Source organism: Lichenostomus cassidix, chromosome Z, assembly GCF_008360975.1.
Source record: "Lichenostomus cassidix isolate B80296 chromosome Z, HeHo_3.0, whole genome shotgun sequence".
NCBI classification, from domain to species: Eukaryota; Metazoa; Chordata; class Aves; order Passeriformes; family Meliphagidae; genus Lichenostomus; species Lichenostomus cassidix.
The window spans coordinates 67804577-67825681 of record NC_139511.1 but is presented as its reverse complement, the minus strand read 5'-3'; the positions used below and the strand labels follow the sequence as shown (position 1 = coordinate 67825681).

Below are 21105 nucleotides of genomic sequence, written 5' to 3'. Positions count from 1 at the left end.
GAGGGGACACAGCAGAGCCCCCCCTTTACTGCATGGCTTCCCTCAGTGCCACTGCTGATGGAGCTGGAGGGAGGGAGGATGCTCAGGGCACCTCCTGGAGCACGACCATGGCTCTTATACCACAGGCTGCACGAAATGTCCCTTCACAGAGCCAAAACACAGGGGCAAAGCCCACATCTAGCTGGTGTGGTGGTTTTGGAGTGAAAGCTCCTTGCTTCCCAGCACTGAAATCTGTCCTTCTTTCTTCTTTTCTTTTCTCCCCCCTGCAGCTGCTTATCCTGCTGCTTATGGCCAGATTAGCCAAGCGTTCCCACAGCCACCTCCCATGATCCCACAGCAACAGAGAGAAGGTGAGTAAAAGTGATGTCCTCTTTTGTGACCCCAGCGAGCCACCCCCACCATATTGGTTCCCCTCCTCATGCACCTAGAGCATCCATTAAACATCTAATAGCTTTGAATCCCTTGTCCACTGAGTTTTTCTCCGTTTCCATGTGTGGCATCCCTGTGGAGGAACATCCTTGTGGGGAATTACTGATGAGATCTCTTCAGTGCCCAGGGAGGAGAGCATGCTGGTGTGCATGGGACATGGAAAGACTGGCTAGCAAAAAAGCCTTTAAAGTCCAGTGGGGGCCTCAAGACAAGCAACAAGAATGCAGACAAAAACGCAATTGTTTTGGAATAAAGAGCTTTACAGGAAATAAAGCACTAGTGGCCCTTCATTAAAAGCCAACAACGTCATTTCAGACACCTGCTATTTGGAGAACAAGGACTTGCTATTTAGAGTAGCTGATCTAGTCCTTTCAGCCTTTCAGCCTCCACTGATAATCTGGAAACATCAATCAGACCTTGTAGAGCACAATCCCTATATCAGGATGAGAAAAATCATATAGTAAAAGTTCCTATTTCTTTGCAATGACTATGAGAGTTGCCTGGGTAATCTACTCCACAGGACTGGATGGCTTCACGGAAGACATGAAGAGTAAGGAGAGGTGAATCTACCATTTTTGCATGTAAATGCTTTGGGAGAAAACTATGCCATGTCATATTTCCTTTGCAGTCAGTGGACTCCTCAGAGGCAACCTACTCAGGTGGTTACATTCCAGTTGTCCTCCAAGGAGTCCACTGCTCCCTTTCGACAAGAAGGAGGGAGTGCTTGCCAAAGTGAGACATTAGAGTCAGGTGCTCCAGCTTAGCAACTCTCATTTTAAATAGTTACATTTTAAATTTTATCCTCTATTAGATCACTAATTCAGACATATTCTATATTATATGTGTTATTATATGTATGTAATTACATTTAATATTTTAATACAGTGTAAGGATCAGAATGAAATTAATCTAGATTATGCTATCGAGCTAAAACATTCTGATGATCTAAAACTACTTTGGGGGAGAAATCTCATTGTGTAAGAACATTAGAAATGTCGTCATTTCCATCTAATTTGGAATTAATTTTTTCCTATGTCAGAATTTCCTGGGGAACACAACTTCCAGCTCCTGATTAGCTCTAGTACATGTCCCTGCTGTGAGAACAGATGCACAGACCTATCGTATCATTACAGAGATGTTTCCCCCATGCTGAAGGACTTTGCTTTTTATTACTTACTGGGGTTAGATTAAGCACAGGACAAAATGGCGAGCAGATCATTGCTCAGCAAAACACTGTGCCAGGAACCACCAGGAGCAGGGGGAAGCTGTGGTGCACACTTTGAAGACCCTCTGCCTGAAGACCCCTGTGCTCACAAGGCATGGTGTGTCTCTGTGGGTTAGGAGTGAGTGTCACCCAGTGGACAAGTTATCTCATAACTCTGCTCCTTGCTATAAGCAGATGGTATTGAGGATGAGGATGGTTGAGGCACAGCAAAATGAGATGAACCACCAGTCCAGTGCAGGTTGCCATTCCCAGTGTCTCTCATTTTCCTGCAGTGCTAAGAGGCTGTGGGTTTCTCTGCTTCTTGCTAGAGGAATATTCTCTAAAGCAAAACACTCCCCTTTAGCAGAGGATCAAGACCTTTAAGCATCTGTAACATTTAACAGGAAAACACAGTGAGAGGGAATTCTAAAAATAATAATAATAATGCTCAGTGCTGAGAAGAGTACTTTAGGTTTGCAAGGATGTGCACAAACGTTGATTCATTAGTGAACCAGCCCTTCCACCAGAATAACACCAATGATCACATTGAAAATAACAATCTTAGCTCTCTGCTCCTGGATCCCAGTTGGATAACAAGCCCAGGGACATTTTGCTGCTGCAACATTCCTGTAGAGATGAGTCATTACTTCCACATGAGCACTGAGGCTGCCAGCAGCTGACAGGGTGCATAGGGTGGAACAGATCCAAAACTAACAAAGCTTGGAGATAAAATAATGATTCAGGCCATGTCAACCACACAAAACTTGGAAGTAATTTTAAATTTGATTTTACATCGTCTTGTTGTAGTTTCTGAAACTCACAAGTACAACTTCAGGTTTGTGACTCTCCTCTGCCCTGCGCTCAAATATGTTCAACTTGTTGTTGTACAACAAGTAAAACAACAACAGGTTTGTGACTCTCTGCCCTGTGCTCAAATATTCTGGGCAAGCAGATGCAGAAGAGGCAATGAAATTCCAACCTCTGAGTGTTTGCTGCAGAGGTGAAGTGAGCCGCTGACCAAAGTGCTGCTGGCTGACTTCATACAACCTCACGGGACAGCCCAGTTCTAATTACTGCTGGAAAACAAGCCTCATCATAGCCTTTCCTCATGACATTGCTTCCCAGTGCTGGGATGCAATGATGGATAGCTGATGTCAGGGCAGGTATATGGAGTTTTCTTATGCTGACAGTGGGCATGAAGGGAGAGGTTGGGTCTGCAGCTGTCCCTGTGCTAAAAAGCTGACAATGAGCTCAAGAGTGAGGAGCACAGGCAGAGAAATGGCTTAGCAATGGCTTAGCTCAAGTCTAACCAAGCCAAATCAACCATGTGTTTCTGTGCCCTCAGTCACAGGTTTTTCCATTATCTACCATGATTTGCCTGTAATCTACAGAACATGCATAAGTTATGCAGTCCTTAAAGCACTTCTTGCCTTTTCATCTGAATCAAGGCTAACTGTGCTTCTTGTGTATAAATGGACAGGAATGTATATATGTCATAAAATGTATACGTCATAAAACCAAGAGCCATGGCAGACATCAGTGTTGAAACAAAACTTCTTTTCTGATGATGGGTCATGGAGGTTAGATTTCAAGCTGCACTACAGTCCTTTGAAAGCAAAAGTAAAGCTTGCAGTAAGTAATTTTATTACTGTATTCAGCCCTGAAGTACCAAGTATAATGATCTCAAATAATCCATTAATTCTGTCCAAAACAAGAACCTTTTCTACAAAAAGATAGTTGGAGTCTTCATTAAGGTTTTTCCATACCATCTGTGGTTTTTCTGTTGTATTTAAGTCCCTTAAAACTCATTGCATTTGTGCACTGATAACTGGCTTAGATCTTCATAGCATTCTGAGATGAAGAACAAATGGAATCATAAAATTGTTTGTGTTGGAAGGGACATTAAACACCCTCTAGTTGCAACTCCCTGCCATGGACAGGGGCACTTTCCACTAGAACAGGTTGCTCAGAGCTCCACCCCCCCCGGGCTTGAACACTTTCAGGGATGGGGCATCCACAACTTCTCTGGGCAACCTGTGCCAGTGCCTCACCACCTTCACAGTAAAGAATTCCTTCCTTATGATCCTGTCTTCGGTTTCTAAAAAATACACATAAGTATACAATGAGAGAGCCATAAACACAAACACAAAGCCTTCCATGAAGTGCCCAAACTAACTTGAATCAGGAAAAAGAATCCAAATATCTAGAAGGGCTGAGGCAAACAGATCTTGTTTTGTGAGTTCTTTAACATGGACTATGACTGTGAGAGGTAACTTACAGATGGATTTAACATAGAATCAATTCTTAAATTCTGATGGCAGAAATTTCATCTGCAAGGGTGTTAAAAAAAATCAAACTATCCCAATTTTTTTTGTCAAGTGCAGTTTTCAGCACTGTCAGTTAGGAAAAGCCCTCAGTAGCTGGGAACAAAGTGAGTTTGGCCTTGAATGTCTGGGTCAGGAAGAGAAGCCACAGGTTTCACAGGCACATTTCAGAGCTGAGCTGGACTTTGAGGATTGTCCCTGCTTTTTCACACCCTCCCTTGGTCTCTTCCTCTTGGTCTCTGACTCTTGTGTGGAAAAGTTTATTTCAAGGTGAAGCAAGGGTTGTTCTCTCCTTGAGCCCAGGCTAAAGGTCATATTGTTAAAGTTGTGTGCCTCATGGTCTGCCTTATGCCTTGGTAGGTGTTTCTCAGCACACACAGGCAGAATCCCTACTCATGCACAACACATCCAAGACCCCAGGAAATGCAGCTGGTATTTTTGAAAGAATTGGCCAGTTTAACAGTGCAAACTGCTGGCTCTGGTGATGTCAGTGGGAATTTTGCCACCAACTGCAGCAAAGCCAAAATTTTACCCATTTTATTATAACGTGGATCTCAAATCCCACAGCAGAAGTGCTCTGGGGCACGTTCAGATGAAGGAATGAATTTTTTCCCTGTTATTCTGGACCATGGTCTGCTCCTGGGCAGAATTTTCTCAATTTTAACAGACACCTAAGGGGGTTAGTGTTTGTTTAACACTTTCAGACTGTTTCATATCTAGCTTATTATGCCAATAACTCTATATTGTGTGGAAATGGATGGCAGCAAGGATTGGAAAAGGGAGAGCTGCTCAGTGAGAAGACTAAAGAAGAGGCAGACGGGAGCTGGGGGGAAGCTGGAAAAGCTTGGCATGAAATAGGGGAGCCTGATTATGGGCCACTGAGGTTCAAAAGTAATTTAGCTAAGCAGATGACCGGGTGCCTAATTAGTTAATTATCCCACCATACCACTATCCCCCCCATTTGGAAGAAACCCTGTTACCATCCTCATGACCTTTAGGAAATGCACAAGATGCAAAGGATCAGCTGTTCCTTCATGACAGTCCTTTTAGCAAATTAGTGGGGAAAATTGTGCTTAGCAAATATTCATTAGGGCTTCATTTTCCATTAATCCAAAAGGAAATGTGGAGAGCCTGTGACTTCAATCATGCTGAGGCCCAGGAATTTTAATGAGCTTTAAATGGGCATCTGCCAGAATCCTGACTTCGCCGTACTTCTCTTGCCAGCCGGGGGGATGAGTAATGGGTAATAAAAGGTGGGAGCATCTAGGCGAGCTCCTCTCCCTAACAGGAAAGGCAAAGTTGTAATTTGCTGTGTTATGACACTGTAATTATGCCCTGATGAAGAAAACGAGAGTATTAAAAAACCCTTTCCATCCCCACACTGTGCCCCAGACATAAAAAGGGGAAAGTTGACTGAGTCAGGTCACAGGGTTGTAGGCACATGGGCTAGGGGGAAGGAGGAAACCCTCCTTCTCTCTGACCTCTAACCCTTTTGGCAAAGGACACATAAAGTATCCCCTTCATCTCGACCCCTCTGAGTAAAGCCGAGCTGGAGTTACCTGTCGAGGTCAGTGCAGAGCTGGGCAGCAGCTGGAAGTACTTTTAGAAATAAGAGGATGAAAAAAACAATCCCTGCCTCCTCAAACTGTACAGTTTTCTTCTATTGAACACTGCAAAAATTTTAAATGTTTAATTTTTTCAACAAAACCACTTGGACACACCTGCCCCCTTTTGACTGTTGCTCAAGGACAGCATGCATAAAAATAAAAGTCAGGTTGAAGAGTTTCATTCTAGGCTATTTGACTAGAGGCAGGTTTGCCCTCTTGTGCCCCAAAAATTTCAACAGAATATTTTTTGAGGGTCTCTACTTTAACTTCATATTCCAGCTAAAGACTCCTCTCTGGATGTTTTCCAAAACACCCTCTGAAGTCAGTAAGAGTATATGTTACAGAATTGAGGCAAAAAAGCCAATTCCTCTCGTCTAGTAGTTTGGATTTAAATCCACCTATACTCTCTCCTGAAGAACCCTCTCGAATGGAGGACATGACCTAACTGCCCAGATCTGGTGGAGCCTTCAGGCTGAGTCAAGCTGGGGGGAAGAATGCAAAATTCTACAAACCAAATAAACCTGTGGGTTTGTGCATATCTTTCTGCTTATCATCATCATCCCTGTGATGTTATTGTCATCACACAGATTCAAGAAGGACAATGAAAAATCTGCATGCAGACACTGGGAAGAGGCAAGGGATAGTGTGGGTCACCCAAAACTCTACTGATTAAATAAGATTATGAGGAACAAAGAAAATCTATGAACCATATTCTTTCATTCCTTGTGTTCTTATTCCTCTATTCTGCTCTTTCCATGGCCACATGTGCTGGTGCATTCCTCTTTATATATATTTTATCCTGGTGTTCTGGGAAGGCTATTGAAGTTGCCATAGCCTCTAGGTGACTTCTTGAGTTCCTGGTCTTCTACTTTGTCCATTCCTCTGAGTCTACAGGCTGCTTCCTAACGTGACCACTCACCAGTAGGAGAGAGAAGATGCCGAAGTAAATCTCTGCCACGTGCTTTCTCGTATTCTATTTCTCTTCATTCATGGGTCTTCTTTTTCTCTTGATAGGACCAGAGGGCTGTAACCTGTTTATCTACCATCTGCCCCAGGAGTTTGGGGATGCTGAGCTGATGCAGATGTTCCTGCCTTTCGGTAATGTCATCTCCTCGAAAGTGTTTGTGGATCGGGCGACAAACCAAAGTAAATGCTTTGGTGGGTAAAGATAACAAAACAATTAGATTCATCCAGGAAAGGGCTTTCTCTGAATACTTTACCTTTCAAACTGCTTTCTTTCTGCTTAAGCTTTATGATTTCTCTCAATTTACTCCTGTCAATACTTTCCCCCTTCCCTCTTTCTCTCCTGATTGTCTCATGCTCAGAGTTGTGTGTGCTGCTTAGAGGTGGAGGTTTGGCATCTCACCAGCAGCAGGATGCTGCAGACACTGGAGGGGTCAGAAAATATCCCCCCTTGTAAGGGGAGGTGGGGAGGGTACAGGAAAGACTAAAGCACCTGGAGCAAAATGGAGGGAGCTGGGCATAGGTGAAATGTTGATGAGATCAGCAGAGGGAGCACGTTATAGAAGGGGAATTTCTGTGCCTAAAGGAAAGGGGAAACAGGTCCTGGGGTTGAAGGGAAGACAGAATTGTGGGGGCAGCTTTCCTGCAGCTGTGAGGCATTAGACTGCAAGGGGATAAGGGCTGAGCATCAGCTGAGAACCTGGTCTGGGGGTGATGGCTTCTTGGTGGATCACATTGAGACACACTCTGAGCCCACGGGACCCCAGCAGATACTGAGGGACCAAGGTAAGCTTGTGCCTCAGCTGGCAGGAGGCTAAGAGGTTCCAAAGCTGCACCCAGCTCACACAGCTCTGGCCTCACTGCTGGAGCAGAGAAACAGCACAGCCTGAGCTGCCTGTGAGCCCCAGGCAGGGTCACCCTGAGCTGCACCCTCAGCCAGCCAACAGCCGTGGGCTGATGTGTGTATGGGCTCTCAGTGGGACGCCACCATTTGCAAAGCTGAGGCTGTTGAGGGTCCCTTCTGGCAGTGTGGCAGCATGGGGACCCAGCCACATTTATGCCATCGTACCTGGTGGAGAGGGGATGTCTCCCAGCCATGTGCCCACAACTGGGATCTGTAATTTTTGATCCTCTGCCATCCTGTGCCCCTTGCAGACCCACCCTGGGAAGTGTAACAGAACAAACTATTGCTTTTCATTTCCTGTTACTTGCAGCTAATCTGGACTCTGTCTCTCAGGCAAACTTCCAGAACTAAGAGTCACTGGAGTTTTCATTTGATTTTAAAACCACTCTCAATCTCCACACTATGCTTTCTTTCCATGCTGCCTTCCCCTTTCTCCTCCTGAACAGCCCACCTCACAAATCTCTTACCTCATCCCTTGCTACCCATGGTGCACGTCAGAGAGTACTTCGAGAGTTTTGTGCCCTTTCTCCATGTACAGCTGCTCCTGTCCATTCGTAGAGGGTCTGAACAGGCTATTTTCCCTTCTGTTTGAAGGAACCCTGACCCCTGATGAGAGGGACGCAGCTCTCCCCATCACCAGGAGTCACTGGGTTGCTGCGCTCTGCAGCACTAGAGGAATGAAGGACAAAGAGTCTGGTGTGCAGAGGCAGTTGGGAAATTCAAATTAGGACTCAAAACTATGAAATAGCCCCTATGAATCCAGTGGCCACCTGCTTTTTATTTATAAATTATATACATAGATATAAAATAATCTCATAACAAGTTGAGCAGACCAGCAAAGCTCTAGGTGACACTGAAACTAACGCTCCAAGCAGATCCATGGGTCAGAAATGGACTTTTGGCAGTGAAATTGTCATTGATGTTTAGAGGAATTCTGGGCCTGGTTCTGCACATATTGGCAAGTCAATGCAGAAATTAAGCAAGAGCCAAGCCCAGCAAGGGAGAATGCCTTCAGGACAGCTGAGAGCCTTATCCTGACTCAGTTCAAAGGCTAATGGCTATGAGGCTCATGAGGACACAACACATACACAATATTTGGGAAGGGGTTTGGACCTGAGATATCCTGAGATATTCTGAGATACTGTGAGACAGAGGTTGAGAGTTAAGCAGGAATTGAGGTGTCTTAGCAGAAATTTTTCTTGAGTCTTACTGTGAGAAATCAAACACCAACTTATTGGATGAAGTGAACTCCAAAACTAATTGTGGGATATTGAAGGCTGAAATAAGAAGATGCCCTTTGGAAGTGCGGACTCAAGCACACAGACAAGGAAAAGAAGGAATTAGAGACTGCTGGTGGATCTCAGTCACATTATATTAGGTTCTGAGACACAAATACCCAAATGCAGTCAGTTTGGGGTCCCAGGGGTCAAGTCATAGTTTTCTCTGGATCTCACCCAGTTTCCCGGAGAGCTGAGTGTCTGCTGTGACTGCTGGTTTCAGGCAAATATGTTAACTATGCTTCCATGTCCACCACCTCCAGAAGGATAGAAATGGCAGAAGCACAGGTAGCTAACTATCACAGGTAGGTTACGCTGCTTTTCAAAACCTCCCACCCTCCTGACCTTCAGCTTTAAAGCAATGTAAAAATATAAAAGGTATTAGAGGAAATCAGGCCTTTGATTTGTTTTCCTAAGTCTACTGAAGCTGGCATTTTTGTTCAGGAAATAAATTTAAATAGAAAAATAAATTACTTTTTCGTAAAGAAAAAGAAGGGATTTTATTAACTTTGAAAGTAAGAAAATTCCTTCTTTTCTGCTTAAACATTTCCCAAAACTCAACATGTAAGAACATAGCATTTGCATTCTATTTCACTTTTTTTTTAGTGCAGCTAGAGCTCTCCAACTGCTAGCCTGGGGGGACAATTCTGTCTGGCCCCAGAAAGATATTCCACTATTATATGACCTTTTAAAATATATCTGCTATGCAGATCCCAAATAAATTGCTGTAACAGAGTTTAGCCCCAGGTTGTAGAGAAATTGTCAAGAAGTCCTGCTTTAGACAAACTTTAAAAATTCTGTGGAGAAAAATGTCACCATGTTTTCTTCCACGGGAAAAGAAAAAACTTTATTTGTTGCTTTTGTCTCACTGTTGAACAACCTGTGAGCAGCTGGAACAAACGGAATGAGTCAGTAGAGCAGCATGTCAAAATAGAATTTTGGAGGGCCACAAAGATGATCAGGGGGCTGGATCACCATTCCTATGAAGACAGAATGAGAGAACTGGGGCTGTTCAGGCTGGAGAAATCTCCAGGGAAAACTTGTAGCACCAGTATTTAAAGAGGCTGCAGGAGAGCTGAGGTGGACTTTTTACAAAGCCATGCACAGACAGGACAAGGGGCAATGGCTCTAAAGTGAAAGAGAGGAGATATAGCTTAGTTATAAAGAACAAATTCTTGACTGTAAGAAAGTGAGGACCTGGCACAGGCTGCCCAGAGAAGCTGTGGATGTCCCATCCCTGGAAGTGCTCAAGGACAGGTTGGATGGGGCTGGGAGCAGCCTGGCCTGGTGGAAGGTGTCCATGCACGGGGCAAGGGTGGTTGGAACTTGATGAACTTTGAGGTCCCTTCCAACCCAAACCCAAGTTTTATTCCTTACCATTTGGCTCTGAATTCTTGCCTGCGTTTTGAACACAAATTTATCTCTTTTGGCCACTGCTGGCAGGATAGTGTTGTGGTAGCTACAGGACTGTTAGGAAGAAAATGAGATGAGAAACAAGCCTTTCTGCACCTGCACATGCTAAAAAAACCACACAGTGGTCAGGAAGCCTTTGGCATTCCCAGTTCAGAGGGCACTGTCTCCTGGCTGACAAGGAGCAGTGAGGAATGCCATCTACAGCAAACACCAATAGCTGATATAAAATGTGAAAGTGCTCAGAGTATGTCTGTTGTTTTCCTCAGCAGGACTGCCTGCTCTACTGTGTAAGACTGCCTGAGAAACAACCTGACTTCTCACTGAAAAAAAGTAATTTAGATTGGGAGGCTTCTTTGCCTTTGACTTTTCTTCTGCCACACACATCCAGGCTAGATGCAATTCCTTCATTTTCTCTTACAATTTTTCAAACCTCTGGCTTTTATTTTCCCCCTGTCCCTGTCCTGATGCAGCTGTAACATGGCCAACTGCAGACCATCCTTCTTCTTCCCATTCACCAACACCCTGTCTATCCCATGGCCTGAGCCTCCATCACTGACCATATCTGCATCCCCTTGGGTTTCTCCTCAGGCACTGTCCTACCCACATCTTGTATCCAGATTTAGTGGTTTCACCTTCACAGCTCTTCCCCGCTCTGCCCTTCTCTCTCCTCTCACTGGTTCTTCACTCAATGCCCAGCTGACACCTGTAGCCTTTGCCCACATACTTCATTTGCAGCCAGCATGTTTCTCCAACTGGCCCATGCTGTCTATTCCCAGTGAAATGGCAGGGCCACAGCAGGAATCATTGTCTCACTCAGGGAAAAATTAAACTTATTTGGACACTCCTTGAAGACAGTGACTCCCATTCTCACAGAGGCTGGTCTAGAAAGGCTTGCACAGAGGTAAAGTGTGCCACAGCCTGAATGTCAACATCTGCAGGATCCCAGAGCTTGTCTCTGCTCAAGGCAGAGCTTGCAATGGGTCTCTCACCTTCCCACTACATGTGTGCAAGTTATTCTGTGTGTAGGTGTGCTAAATGTCAGAGGACATGGATTACATCTTTGTGCTGGTCTCAATGGCTCTGGTGATAATTCTCCTCTTGGTTATGTAGGTAGTTTAAATGTGAAGAGTTTGTGTACAAGGCTAAAAGAGAACTCCAGTAAAACAACACTATTAAGGCTGCTAAGGCAAGTAGGCAATGTGAGAAGAGCAACTCTTCACCCTGCCCACACATGGCTAACTCTACCTCTGTCATGGGGTGACACTACAACACAGCCCAGAACACTCATGGTTGTCTCATAAGACACATTTAAAGAAATCATTTGAAGACATGAAGCTAGTGAAATACAGAGACAGACATATTCTAGAAAAATGTTTTAACAGAGCAGAGAGAGCAAGATAGGTTGGGGCAGTATTAATTAAGAAGACATGTCAGAAATTAGAAAAATGAGAACATGAATGGAGAAGGAGAGGTCAAATGGTTATCCCAAGGTGTCAGTTAAGATGTAGATAAATTTAAGCTGGAGGAATTGTTTCACTGGAACACTTGGTTTGCTCCAGTCACCTCTTTCTGAGAGAAATAAGCACCTGGATCTGCCAACATTTTGCACACCATTGAGCAGCAGACACCGTCAGGCCAGATCTGCTCCATGTCCCTGCTTTGTCCCCTACATGTCTCCTTGGCAGTGCCTGTTCTCCATACCCACTGGTGTAGCAGCTTCAGTTCCTCCCCATGGGACAAAGACTCCAGGAGGCTATGAACAACATTTCTTATTCCCAGAGAGACACTGTGGTTTGCCTCCACTCAGCTTGATATGCTCTGACACCCCAGGTGCAACTTGAAGTGCCACATGTTTTTCCCCTCTTCTGTGCACTCCACAAGCATTTTCACTTTGGCAAAATGTCCCAACCCTTTTTGAAATGTCTCACATCAAACAAAATAAGGAGCATTCTAGCTTACAAACTGCAAGGGCTTCTTAGGACTATAGGTTTATATGTCCTAAAGGAAATATCTTGTTTGACTCCTAGTACAATATGACCATAGAGTTTCTTTCCAGATTCCTGCAGGGAGTGCACTTGAAAGTTGCTAATGGGCCACCTCATTTGGAAAAACATCCAGTCTTCTGTGATGATGCCGAAATAGAGAAAATAACATCACTTGATGAGGGTCATAATAGTTAATTAAGTTTGCTGTTAAATAATTCTATCCCCTACTAAACTCCTCCTAGCTTATGAAAAGAATCTGGGGAGACAAAGGAGAGAGATTAAAAGTGAGAAAAGCAGTGAGGAATGAGAACTGAACACAGGAGGGGGTGAAGCTCAGGAGAAGGGCTGAGGGATGGGTAGAACTTGTATCCTGTTATTAAAAACATGCCGTGGCAGTTAAATGCTGCAGTGTGGTGGCAAAAAAGGTGGAGTGGGAGATGCAAGGCAGCAAGCAGGTCGTGATGATCTACAGAGTTTCAATCTGGAAGCTGAAATAGAAAGAAAAAAGATGCGTCAAGAGAATAGGACACTGGCAAAGCTGTGCAGGGCCCTGGGACCAGGGGCATTGCATATTAGGTCTGAAGTGCATTGGCAGCACTCCACAAGACATAGGAGTGGAACAAGGGACCCTGAGGTACATTAGGAAAATATTGTTCAGCACCTGCTGACAATGTGCCTCCAATATGCCCTGCCAAACATGGCAGTTTCTCATTTAATAAAAAAAAATACTAAGAAAAAGCTAACTCTCCTTGGGTTCATCCAGGGAAATGAGCAGGTAGAGAAGCAAAGTGTTGTAAAGAAAGAAATTCTGGTTGCATGTTGGTAACCCATATGGGTGATCACAGGTCAACCTAGCTGTGCTGCTTGGGTCCTTCTTTTTGGAGCAGTACACCAGCTCCTTTGCACAGGACTTTAGGATCCATGGATGAGGAGAGTTATTTATCACTTCAAAGGGTTTTGGGGTATCTTTTCTGATTCTTCTTTTGGTAAAGAGGAAATTCTCACCAGATAGATGCACTATTAGAGAGGACTTGAGGCATGCAGTGCTGTTTGCTGCTGTTATCAGTACTATGATTGTTTTTTGTTTCTTTTTCTTTTTACTAGTAACATGATTTCAAATTTCCGAAGGAAAGTATCTGCCTGATCCTTTCTCCCTGCAGCCTAAGGAATTGAGCTTTGTCCTTTATTTTACATGATCTAGTGGCAATACATTTTGTTTCAGGGCCCTGGAAAATCTGTTTGTCATTCCCACATGGCTCCAGCCTACAGATCAAAGCCCAAAGAGCAATGGAAGGAACCACTCATTTGAGTGCCTGAGTTGAAACAAAACAGAACTGATTTTCCAGGCATATTAAGCCTGACTGACCCGTTTTTGGTTCAGATCAGCCCTGGTTTGTTGTGGTCCTCTCCACTCTGAAGGACCTGGCACAGCCCAGAGACGCAAGGAGAGATTCATAATGTGTCCAGCTCAGCTGAAAACTAATCCAAGCAGAAGGGAACAGCCTCAGAGGGGTGCTTTGAGCTCTCAGAGAAAAGGGGAAGGAAGCATAGAAGTTTAATATTTCCTAGCTACTCCCTGTCATATTCCAAAACAGCCAGGCTCCGAGATTTCAGGTCTGCAGAGTGAGGATGGAACTCTTCCAGCTGATAAGGAGAGAGTTGTGTGAGTAAGAAAGAGAAGGAGCTGTTCATCAAACACTCTTCACAGCACCTCCAGCCATTGCAGTTGGTTGGGGGAGGCTTTAGGGGGAGGAGGAGGAGCGGGAGAAGTATTAGGGCTGTGAGCCACTATTCATTTACAAACTATAATTAATTTGATGTTTAGATTAATTTCTGATGCACTCTCAAAGGTGCACTGAAAGCATTTTTCCTTTATTATAATGTTGATTGCTTATTGGGGAGATAAATCTAACTGTCAGTTATGCACTGACTTACCAAAACTTTCAGACCAAGCAAGTATGTATGCATAAGGAACAGCTGTTTGCAGGTCTCCAGTTAAAGGGACAGCTCTGTCTTTTCCCAATAACTCACATTAAAGAAAATCCATACATTGTACACAAGGACTTCTGCTTTCTTTTGTAGCTCAACAATTTATTAGACAAGAATATGTTAGCAGAATCTATCTTCTATTTATCTGGCTGTCCACATGTCTATCACTATTCTATCCATCTCTCCCCACAAGTATAAAGTCTACCCAGATTTTTTTATGGATGTGAGTGTACATACCTACACTTACACCATCATTTTAAATGCTCCTACTCCTGGGGTAATGAGATGGAGGAACTCATTACTGCAGGGTCATTGTGGCTACTTCTTTAGTAACATTCAAAGGGGAAATGGTCACTATCTGACTCATAGAAATAACCAGTGTTAACACCAGAGGAGGAGTTCTATTGCTACGTTTATTCCAGTCAGAAGTTTCTGTTCAGAAGCCAGAATAATGACCCCTGCAATGGGCAGGCCCATTTCTGAATTCAAAGTCATGGATTCATGGAGTGCAGACATAACTCCTTCTCCTCTTGCAAGACAGCAGACCCACTACAGCATTTTGTCTACCCATGGCATCTGGGTTTATTTTTTGTTTTCCCAAGATCTCCCTGGTGCAAGGAAAATTTAAGCTGTAGAATAGATGTCTCTATCAGTCCATCCAACCATCCACCCCCCCATATATCTTTTTTCAACTTTTTTATCCATCTACCCTGTCTCATCAATTGCGCAGGTCTGGTCTTCAGCATCTTGAAGTCTTTTGTCTAATTAGTTACTGAGCAGCTGTTAAATAGATCTCACATCTTCATGCTTGGCCCCAAGCCTTCCTTCTACATGATATTCAAACCCTGCCATGAATATGAATTTATTTCTATTTCTTCATCTGCTTTCCTAAGACCTTTCCCAGCAGAGCATTTGAGAGGTTCACAGAGCTAAGTAACATCATTTTCATGGTTCTCGTGGTGTCCTCATTTCACCACGGGGATGATGAGGCAGAGAAAGATATCCAAAACACTTTATTGATCTTGGATTCCTAATCTGAGATGCCACAAGCCTGATCAGTCTGTTTGCCTCCTTTCTCTAAGAATTTAGCATAATGCAGGGCATGCTATGTTTTTGTCTGCTTCAGATGCAGGTACAGGCAGCAGTATTTCTGCCAGTGAAATCTCAGATTATGCACCAAGAGATGAGGAACACCCAGTAAATCTTCATCTTCACTGAAAATTAAAGAGGCATCACATATCTGCAAAATCATTCTGCCACAATTTAATATACATTTTTAACATTTCTGTGCCTCTATGTCAATTTGGGCCATGACAATTAAGCCATGGCTGGACGTTGCTTGGGCATGACTCATCAATGAGAAAGGACAGTGTCACCCATTTTTGAAAGATAAGAGAATTTAATGACATAGATTCAAGCCATGGTGTACCATTGGCACTCAGAACCTGCTCTATTTATTTAATAGCAAAAAACAGCCTAGAGATCTTACTGAAGTAATTCTGTGATATATGATAAATTCAGCATAACTGGGATGTCATGGCAGAAATACGCACAAATTCCAGTTTTCCAAGTCAATATCTGGTTGTGCAACTACAAAAACAACCCTTCCCTGTCTTATTTACTGTCTAAATTCCAACACTCACAGTAACAAGTCTGATACATTGCCATTTTCCTTGCCCTGTTATGTTATTCATTCTCAACAGTAATTAAAACAAGGATGCCATGAAAGAGAAAAATACAGAAATGTGTGGTTAGAAGCATTGCTTTTATGCATATACAAAGCAATACAGAATTAAAATATTATATGTAACATAATTTCTTCCATTTCCAATTCAAGTGCTTCATTTTGCAACTTTATCATTGTTTCAATGTGTGGTTGCATGTCATATCTTCACTTTTCAAGCAAGTAAACCTAAATCAAAAAATCCCCAGACAAGAGTTAAATCTTCAAATAGCATATATTGACAAATTAAAAAACTGTCATCAGGGCAACAACTTGCAGATCCCCATAAAAACAAGTATATAATTCTTAACCATTTCTGGCTTCATCTACCTCAAATTCCCAAAAACAATTCATCACCAGTTCTGCTCTCCCCAGTGCTGATCTGTCATATGGCATATATATAAGTGTTTACATTATATATGTGTCAGATAACATGTGCATGGGTAGGTACATTATACATGTACTAGACACACGTTTATTCAATAACAAACATAAAAATTTGCAGACACAAGTTATTGAAAACTATGAAAATTGTTGAAGAATTGTTTGAATTTCAGCAACCTCCTCCAATGCTTGCTGGCCTTCAAGGTGAAGAGGTTTTCCTTGTTATTCAGTGTGAACCTTGGCTGTTTCAATCTATGTCCCCTGTCTCTCATTCTCACACCATGCACCACTATGAATCATATCTCAAGTTGGAAGGAACCCACAAGGATCACAGAGTCCAGCTCTCTGCTTCTCCCACGACTACCTAAAGCTAATCCATATGATTAAAAGCATCGTCCAGATGCTCCGTGAACTCTGATAGGAAAGAGATTTTCTTCCTTTTGGACAACATGACCTAAAAATCTGATTGTGTTCTGACTATTTGAAGGTGCAATTAAATGATTCTTGTAAAGATAGGTCTCTACTGACCCTCCAAAATCCTCCTCTAGACAGGTTTTCAGAAACTGTAAATCCTTCACCTAGGTCTTTGTGCATCTTCTGACATGGCTGAACAGGTTCCAGAAGGATTATTGTGTTGCTGAATTTTTTAAAATGCTTATGAGAGAGGAATTTTTGCTACAGGATCTTTGAATTCAATGCAGAACACACTTTTTTTTAGGGGTGGCTCGTATTTTTACCCCATCCCTTTAAAGTAAGATCCTGTCCAAACTACCAATAAACATCATGCCTTTCTCAGGTCTTTAATTTTTCTATTCAAAGGCATTTTCAAAACCATGTTTTCAAGATATATTTCTACTTCTCTTATTTCAGTAATTAAAACACAAGCTTAGTTTCCCATCTTCTACCCAAGGGTAGATCAAGAGCTCAGATGGGTCATTGGTCAGAGGCTCCAGAGCCAGTATTAGATCAGATTGACCACAGTCAATCTGTGGTATGTTTCAGGTCCCACAGACTGATTGTAACTCTTCTGAGGAGCTGCAGGTGATTCTTCACTGAGATCTCCAACATTCAGGCCTTTGAAGGCTCCAGATGGTGAAAGTTCAGCTGGCAGACCCACAGGAATGTATGAGCATCTCTGCTATAATAGGATGGTGTTTCATTCGCATGATGTTGTTGAAGGAAGAAGCCAGGCAATCATTTCCTTATCCATTGTGGTCATTGAAAACATAGAGGTGTCTCAATGGAAGGACCACAAATGTATTAGCTGCTTGAATCTGGAGATGTTTAAACTCTTTACTTTCTCCTCTTGCCACCCAGCACAGGTCAGTTCTAGTTTACAGCCTCCTGGTCTAGATACTAAGATATTTTTTTTCTTTTCTTTTCCTTTCCCAATGACTCACTGCCTATGAGGAGGTTTGTTTTCTTGTTCAATTCACTTTTAGTTTGGTTAGCTGTTTTTCACACAGCTGCCTCCACAGAAAGTAAAATATTCCTTCCAAAATCATGGCCAAAACTCTTCATCACCACTTCTGGCTTCTGAACAGAAACTTCCAGAATAAGTCAAAAGAAAAGTTTCAGGCCTTTCTATATGTGTTGGGTTGTCCCAATGTATCCATAATGAGGAATGGGGTGTTCAGCAACCTGAAGGGGAAGTGTGGGCAGTTGTCCATCTAAGTAATGGTCAGCAAGAGCAAGATGGAAAGATTCTGTGCATTGCTGCACCAAGAATAGATCTACTTCAGAGACTCCCTGGGACATGAGAGAATTGTTAAAAGGTAGCGACTAGTATAGTTCACAGTGCGCCTTCCTGACAAGATTTCCTGGTTTATTTGGGAGTTTTGGTTTTTGTTTTTCGGAATTTTTTTTTCTTGATTAGTCCAGGAAGGAGTATTTTCAAAAAGAAGATCATTTCTTACGATGCTTGTCTCTTATAGACCAAGAATGATGACTGGTGATTTCAGTACTTGTATTGTTCATATATGACTTCCTTATCAAAAAGTTAGAGCAGGATCCAAGAGAGAATATGGGAGCAAAAAATTAGATTTGGATGAGAAATGGATTGTGACATGGCTGGTGGGAGCCTCAGTAATTATTTTCATCTTGTTTATATTGGAAACTTCAACAAAACAAATGTAAAAATAGCCTTCATTTTTATTCAGACAAAATCTGCATCCTTAACTGAGCATCAGCATCTACTTAGAACTCGTGTAAAACCTACATCACTCTCATTCTTTATTTCCAATTTCACATTGGAGAAGAAAATGTATCCTCAAACTTCACCTGCTTTTTTCAACCATGTTCTTTCCCCATAAACCTTATACTGGCACATGATGACATCAAACATTTTCAAGGAAGGCTCAGAAAACAAGTCAAGAAGAGTTCAATCTGATTCTGAGAACAGGTAGGAAATAGCTTCAGTCCTACTCATTCAAAAAGAGAACAAATACTGTTTACTCACCGATGGGTGATTCATCACTGGCTGTTTTTCCCTTGTGAGGAAGATCATCATCATTATCATCATCATCATCACCTGGGCTGGAACATTACTTTCCTTATAGAAGGACCACAATGCTTTTAGTCCACAGCAGACATGTATGTATACTGTATTTGATTCATGGGATCTCCTAAGAATGGCTGAAGCCTCAGTCCTTCACTTTTTCCATAAATTCATTGGATGGCTTCAACTCCTACTTACAAAATGGGTAGAACCACAGTCCATAGTGCCAGACAAGCAGTTGCTCATTCTTTAGAAAACCTCTGCTTACAAGAAAAAGAGAAGTTTTAATCTTTGCTCCTTTCTTATGATGAGAGATCTGGTGTGGTTTTCTATATCAAATTTTTACTCCCTGTTATCTTTTTAGAAAAAGTTGGTCCTGATCATGTGCCCAGATTATATGTGACCCAAAACCTTGGATCAGTGAATCGTAGAATGTTTTGGGTTGGAAGGCACCTTACAGATCATCTCACTCCAGTCCCCTGCCATGGGCAGACACACCTTCCACTATCCCAGATTGCTCCCAACCCCATTCAACTTGGCCTTGAACACTTCCAGGGATGTTCTGGGGGCATCCACAACTTCTCTGGGCAACCTGTGCCAGTGCCTCAGCCTTCCCACAGTAAAAAATTTCTTTCATATATTTAACCTAAATTTTCCCTCTTTCAGTTTGAACCCAAATCAGATCTGACCATGCAGTAGTTTAAATTGTCAGAATTCTACTCTAATCTTGAATCTTACCCTTGTGCTTTCAACATGAGTCATGACAACAGTTTTCCTATGAAAAACAATAAAACACCATACAGATTATGAAAGAGAAGACTCTTAGGTGGAAAAGTCCTTCTTGGTCTCAATGACCATATATTCAGGGTCAGCATCTATAGCCCTCTGCTTTCAGAGAAGACTCTGCTTCTTCTGCCTGGATGCTTCTCTGTCTGGAGAGCATCCAACAGGCAATGCACAAAAACAAGGACCAACTGCTCTGCACACTCCAGCTCACACTGATTCAACGTAGAGAGGTAGTTTTGTGCACAGGAAGACAGGAAGGTGACATAAGGAAGATACTTGTGTATTTCAAGCTACCTTCTGCACTGGGTGTTCTGACCTTTAGAGAAAGTTAATCATGCCATCTACGTTCACTCTTCATTTAATCTCCCCTTCCCATCTGTTCAGTTTCTCTCAGCTGGAAGCAAGATGAAGAACGAGTACCAGTCAGCCCTCTCAGTGGTCTGCAGCCCACACTTTGGGGCCATTTATTACAAGGCATTAGCATCAATTGTCACCTCTATCATGACTGTTACCTCAATCCATCCCAGATCAGTAGGCGAGAACTGATTTTTAAATATCTGAAGTGCAAAATGAACAATAGACAGACAGATATGCAGTATCAGAAGAAAGTGTTCTGATCTTTTGGACTGAACTCTGAAAAAACATATGCCAGATGCCTCAGCTCATGTGACAGGTTAAAACCTTCTGCTTGAGTCATAGCATCCCTTTTAGAAAATCTCTTAATCAAGGTTTCATGTGATAGGTGCTCCACCCCTATTGCTAAACAAGATGTTTCCAAAATAGTTAATTACCTTCACTATTTAAAAAATGCAGACTTGGTGTCTTATTTCCATTTTAAGTTTGTCAAATGCCTGCTCCCAGCTACAAGAAATCAGCAAGCTCTTCTTTTTTCCCCCTATTCTAAAAGAACCCCATGTTTTAGTAGATATTATTTATAGACTATGGCCAGAAGTATGTTTAACCTTCTCTTCAATAAACTGTGGCCACTCTCATTACACTTTCAGACCCAGAATTACTCTTCTACTTCTGAATAAGTATTAAGCTTCTTTGTTTTATAGAGCAATCACTAGAACTCAATGCAGAATTCCAGTAAGAACCTTTCCTGAGCCATACTCAGAGGTAACATTACCTTGCTACTTCTAGAGGATATTCACATCCCAATACAGTACTAAGTCTTGGGACTTTAAGAATTTCAACACAGTCCTGAGAGCTCATATATTTGGCTGTTATTACGGCACCCATCTTTTTCTTAAGCAGCACTGTTTTCTAATGAGGATTTCCTCTTTTTGTAAGTGACCCACTTGCTTTTTCCTGCAGATACTTAATTTTGCATTTGATTGGATTAAAATGAACACCCTTGAACTGAGTCCAGCCTACGCAGTGACCAAGGTCACTTCCTTCTGTCATTATTTCACCATTTTTGTATGATTGGCCAATTTCACCAGTAATTACTTCAAATGTCTTCCTGGTAATGTTAGAGAAATTGAATAGCACAGAGGTTTCAGCACAGTGTTGAAGGAGCCTACTGGAATCTCTGCAAATCTGTTTGTCACAATTGACAGGTTTTTTGGTGGTCTCATTTCTGGGCTGATTTAATTTTCTGTGCTGCAGGGCCCTTTC

The 21105-nt window shown here is 42.5% G+C and overlaps 1 protein-coding gene across 10 annotated transcripts in view; it reads left to right on the top strand.

The window, feature by feature from the left end:
• Positions 1-21105, top strand: part of CELF4 (CUGBP Elav-like family member 4) — a 696490-nt gene that overhangs the window by 643496 nt on the left and 31889 nt on the right. For 8 of the 10 annotated variants that reach the window (XR_014846705.1, XM_085042047.1, XM_085042052.1 and 5 more), the window contains 2 exons: positions 270-350; positions 6579-6722. Coding sequence is in view for 9 of the 10 variants with exons in the window: in XM_085042047.1 (XP_084898173.1) it covers positions 270-350; positions 6579-6722 (225 nt within the window). In the remaining variant the exon portion in view is untranslated. The remainder of the gene's footprint in view (positions 1-269; positions 351-6578; positions 6723-21105) is intronic. The other 2 variants (XM_085042053.1, XM_085042049.1) reach the window with 1 other exon arrangement.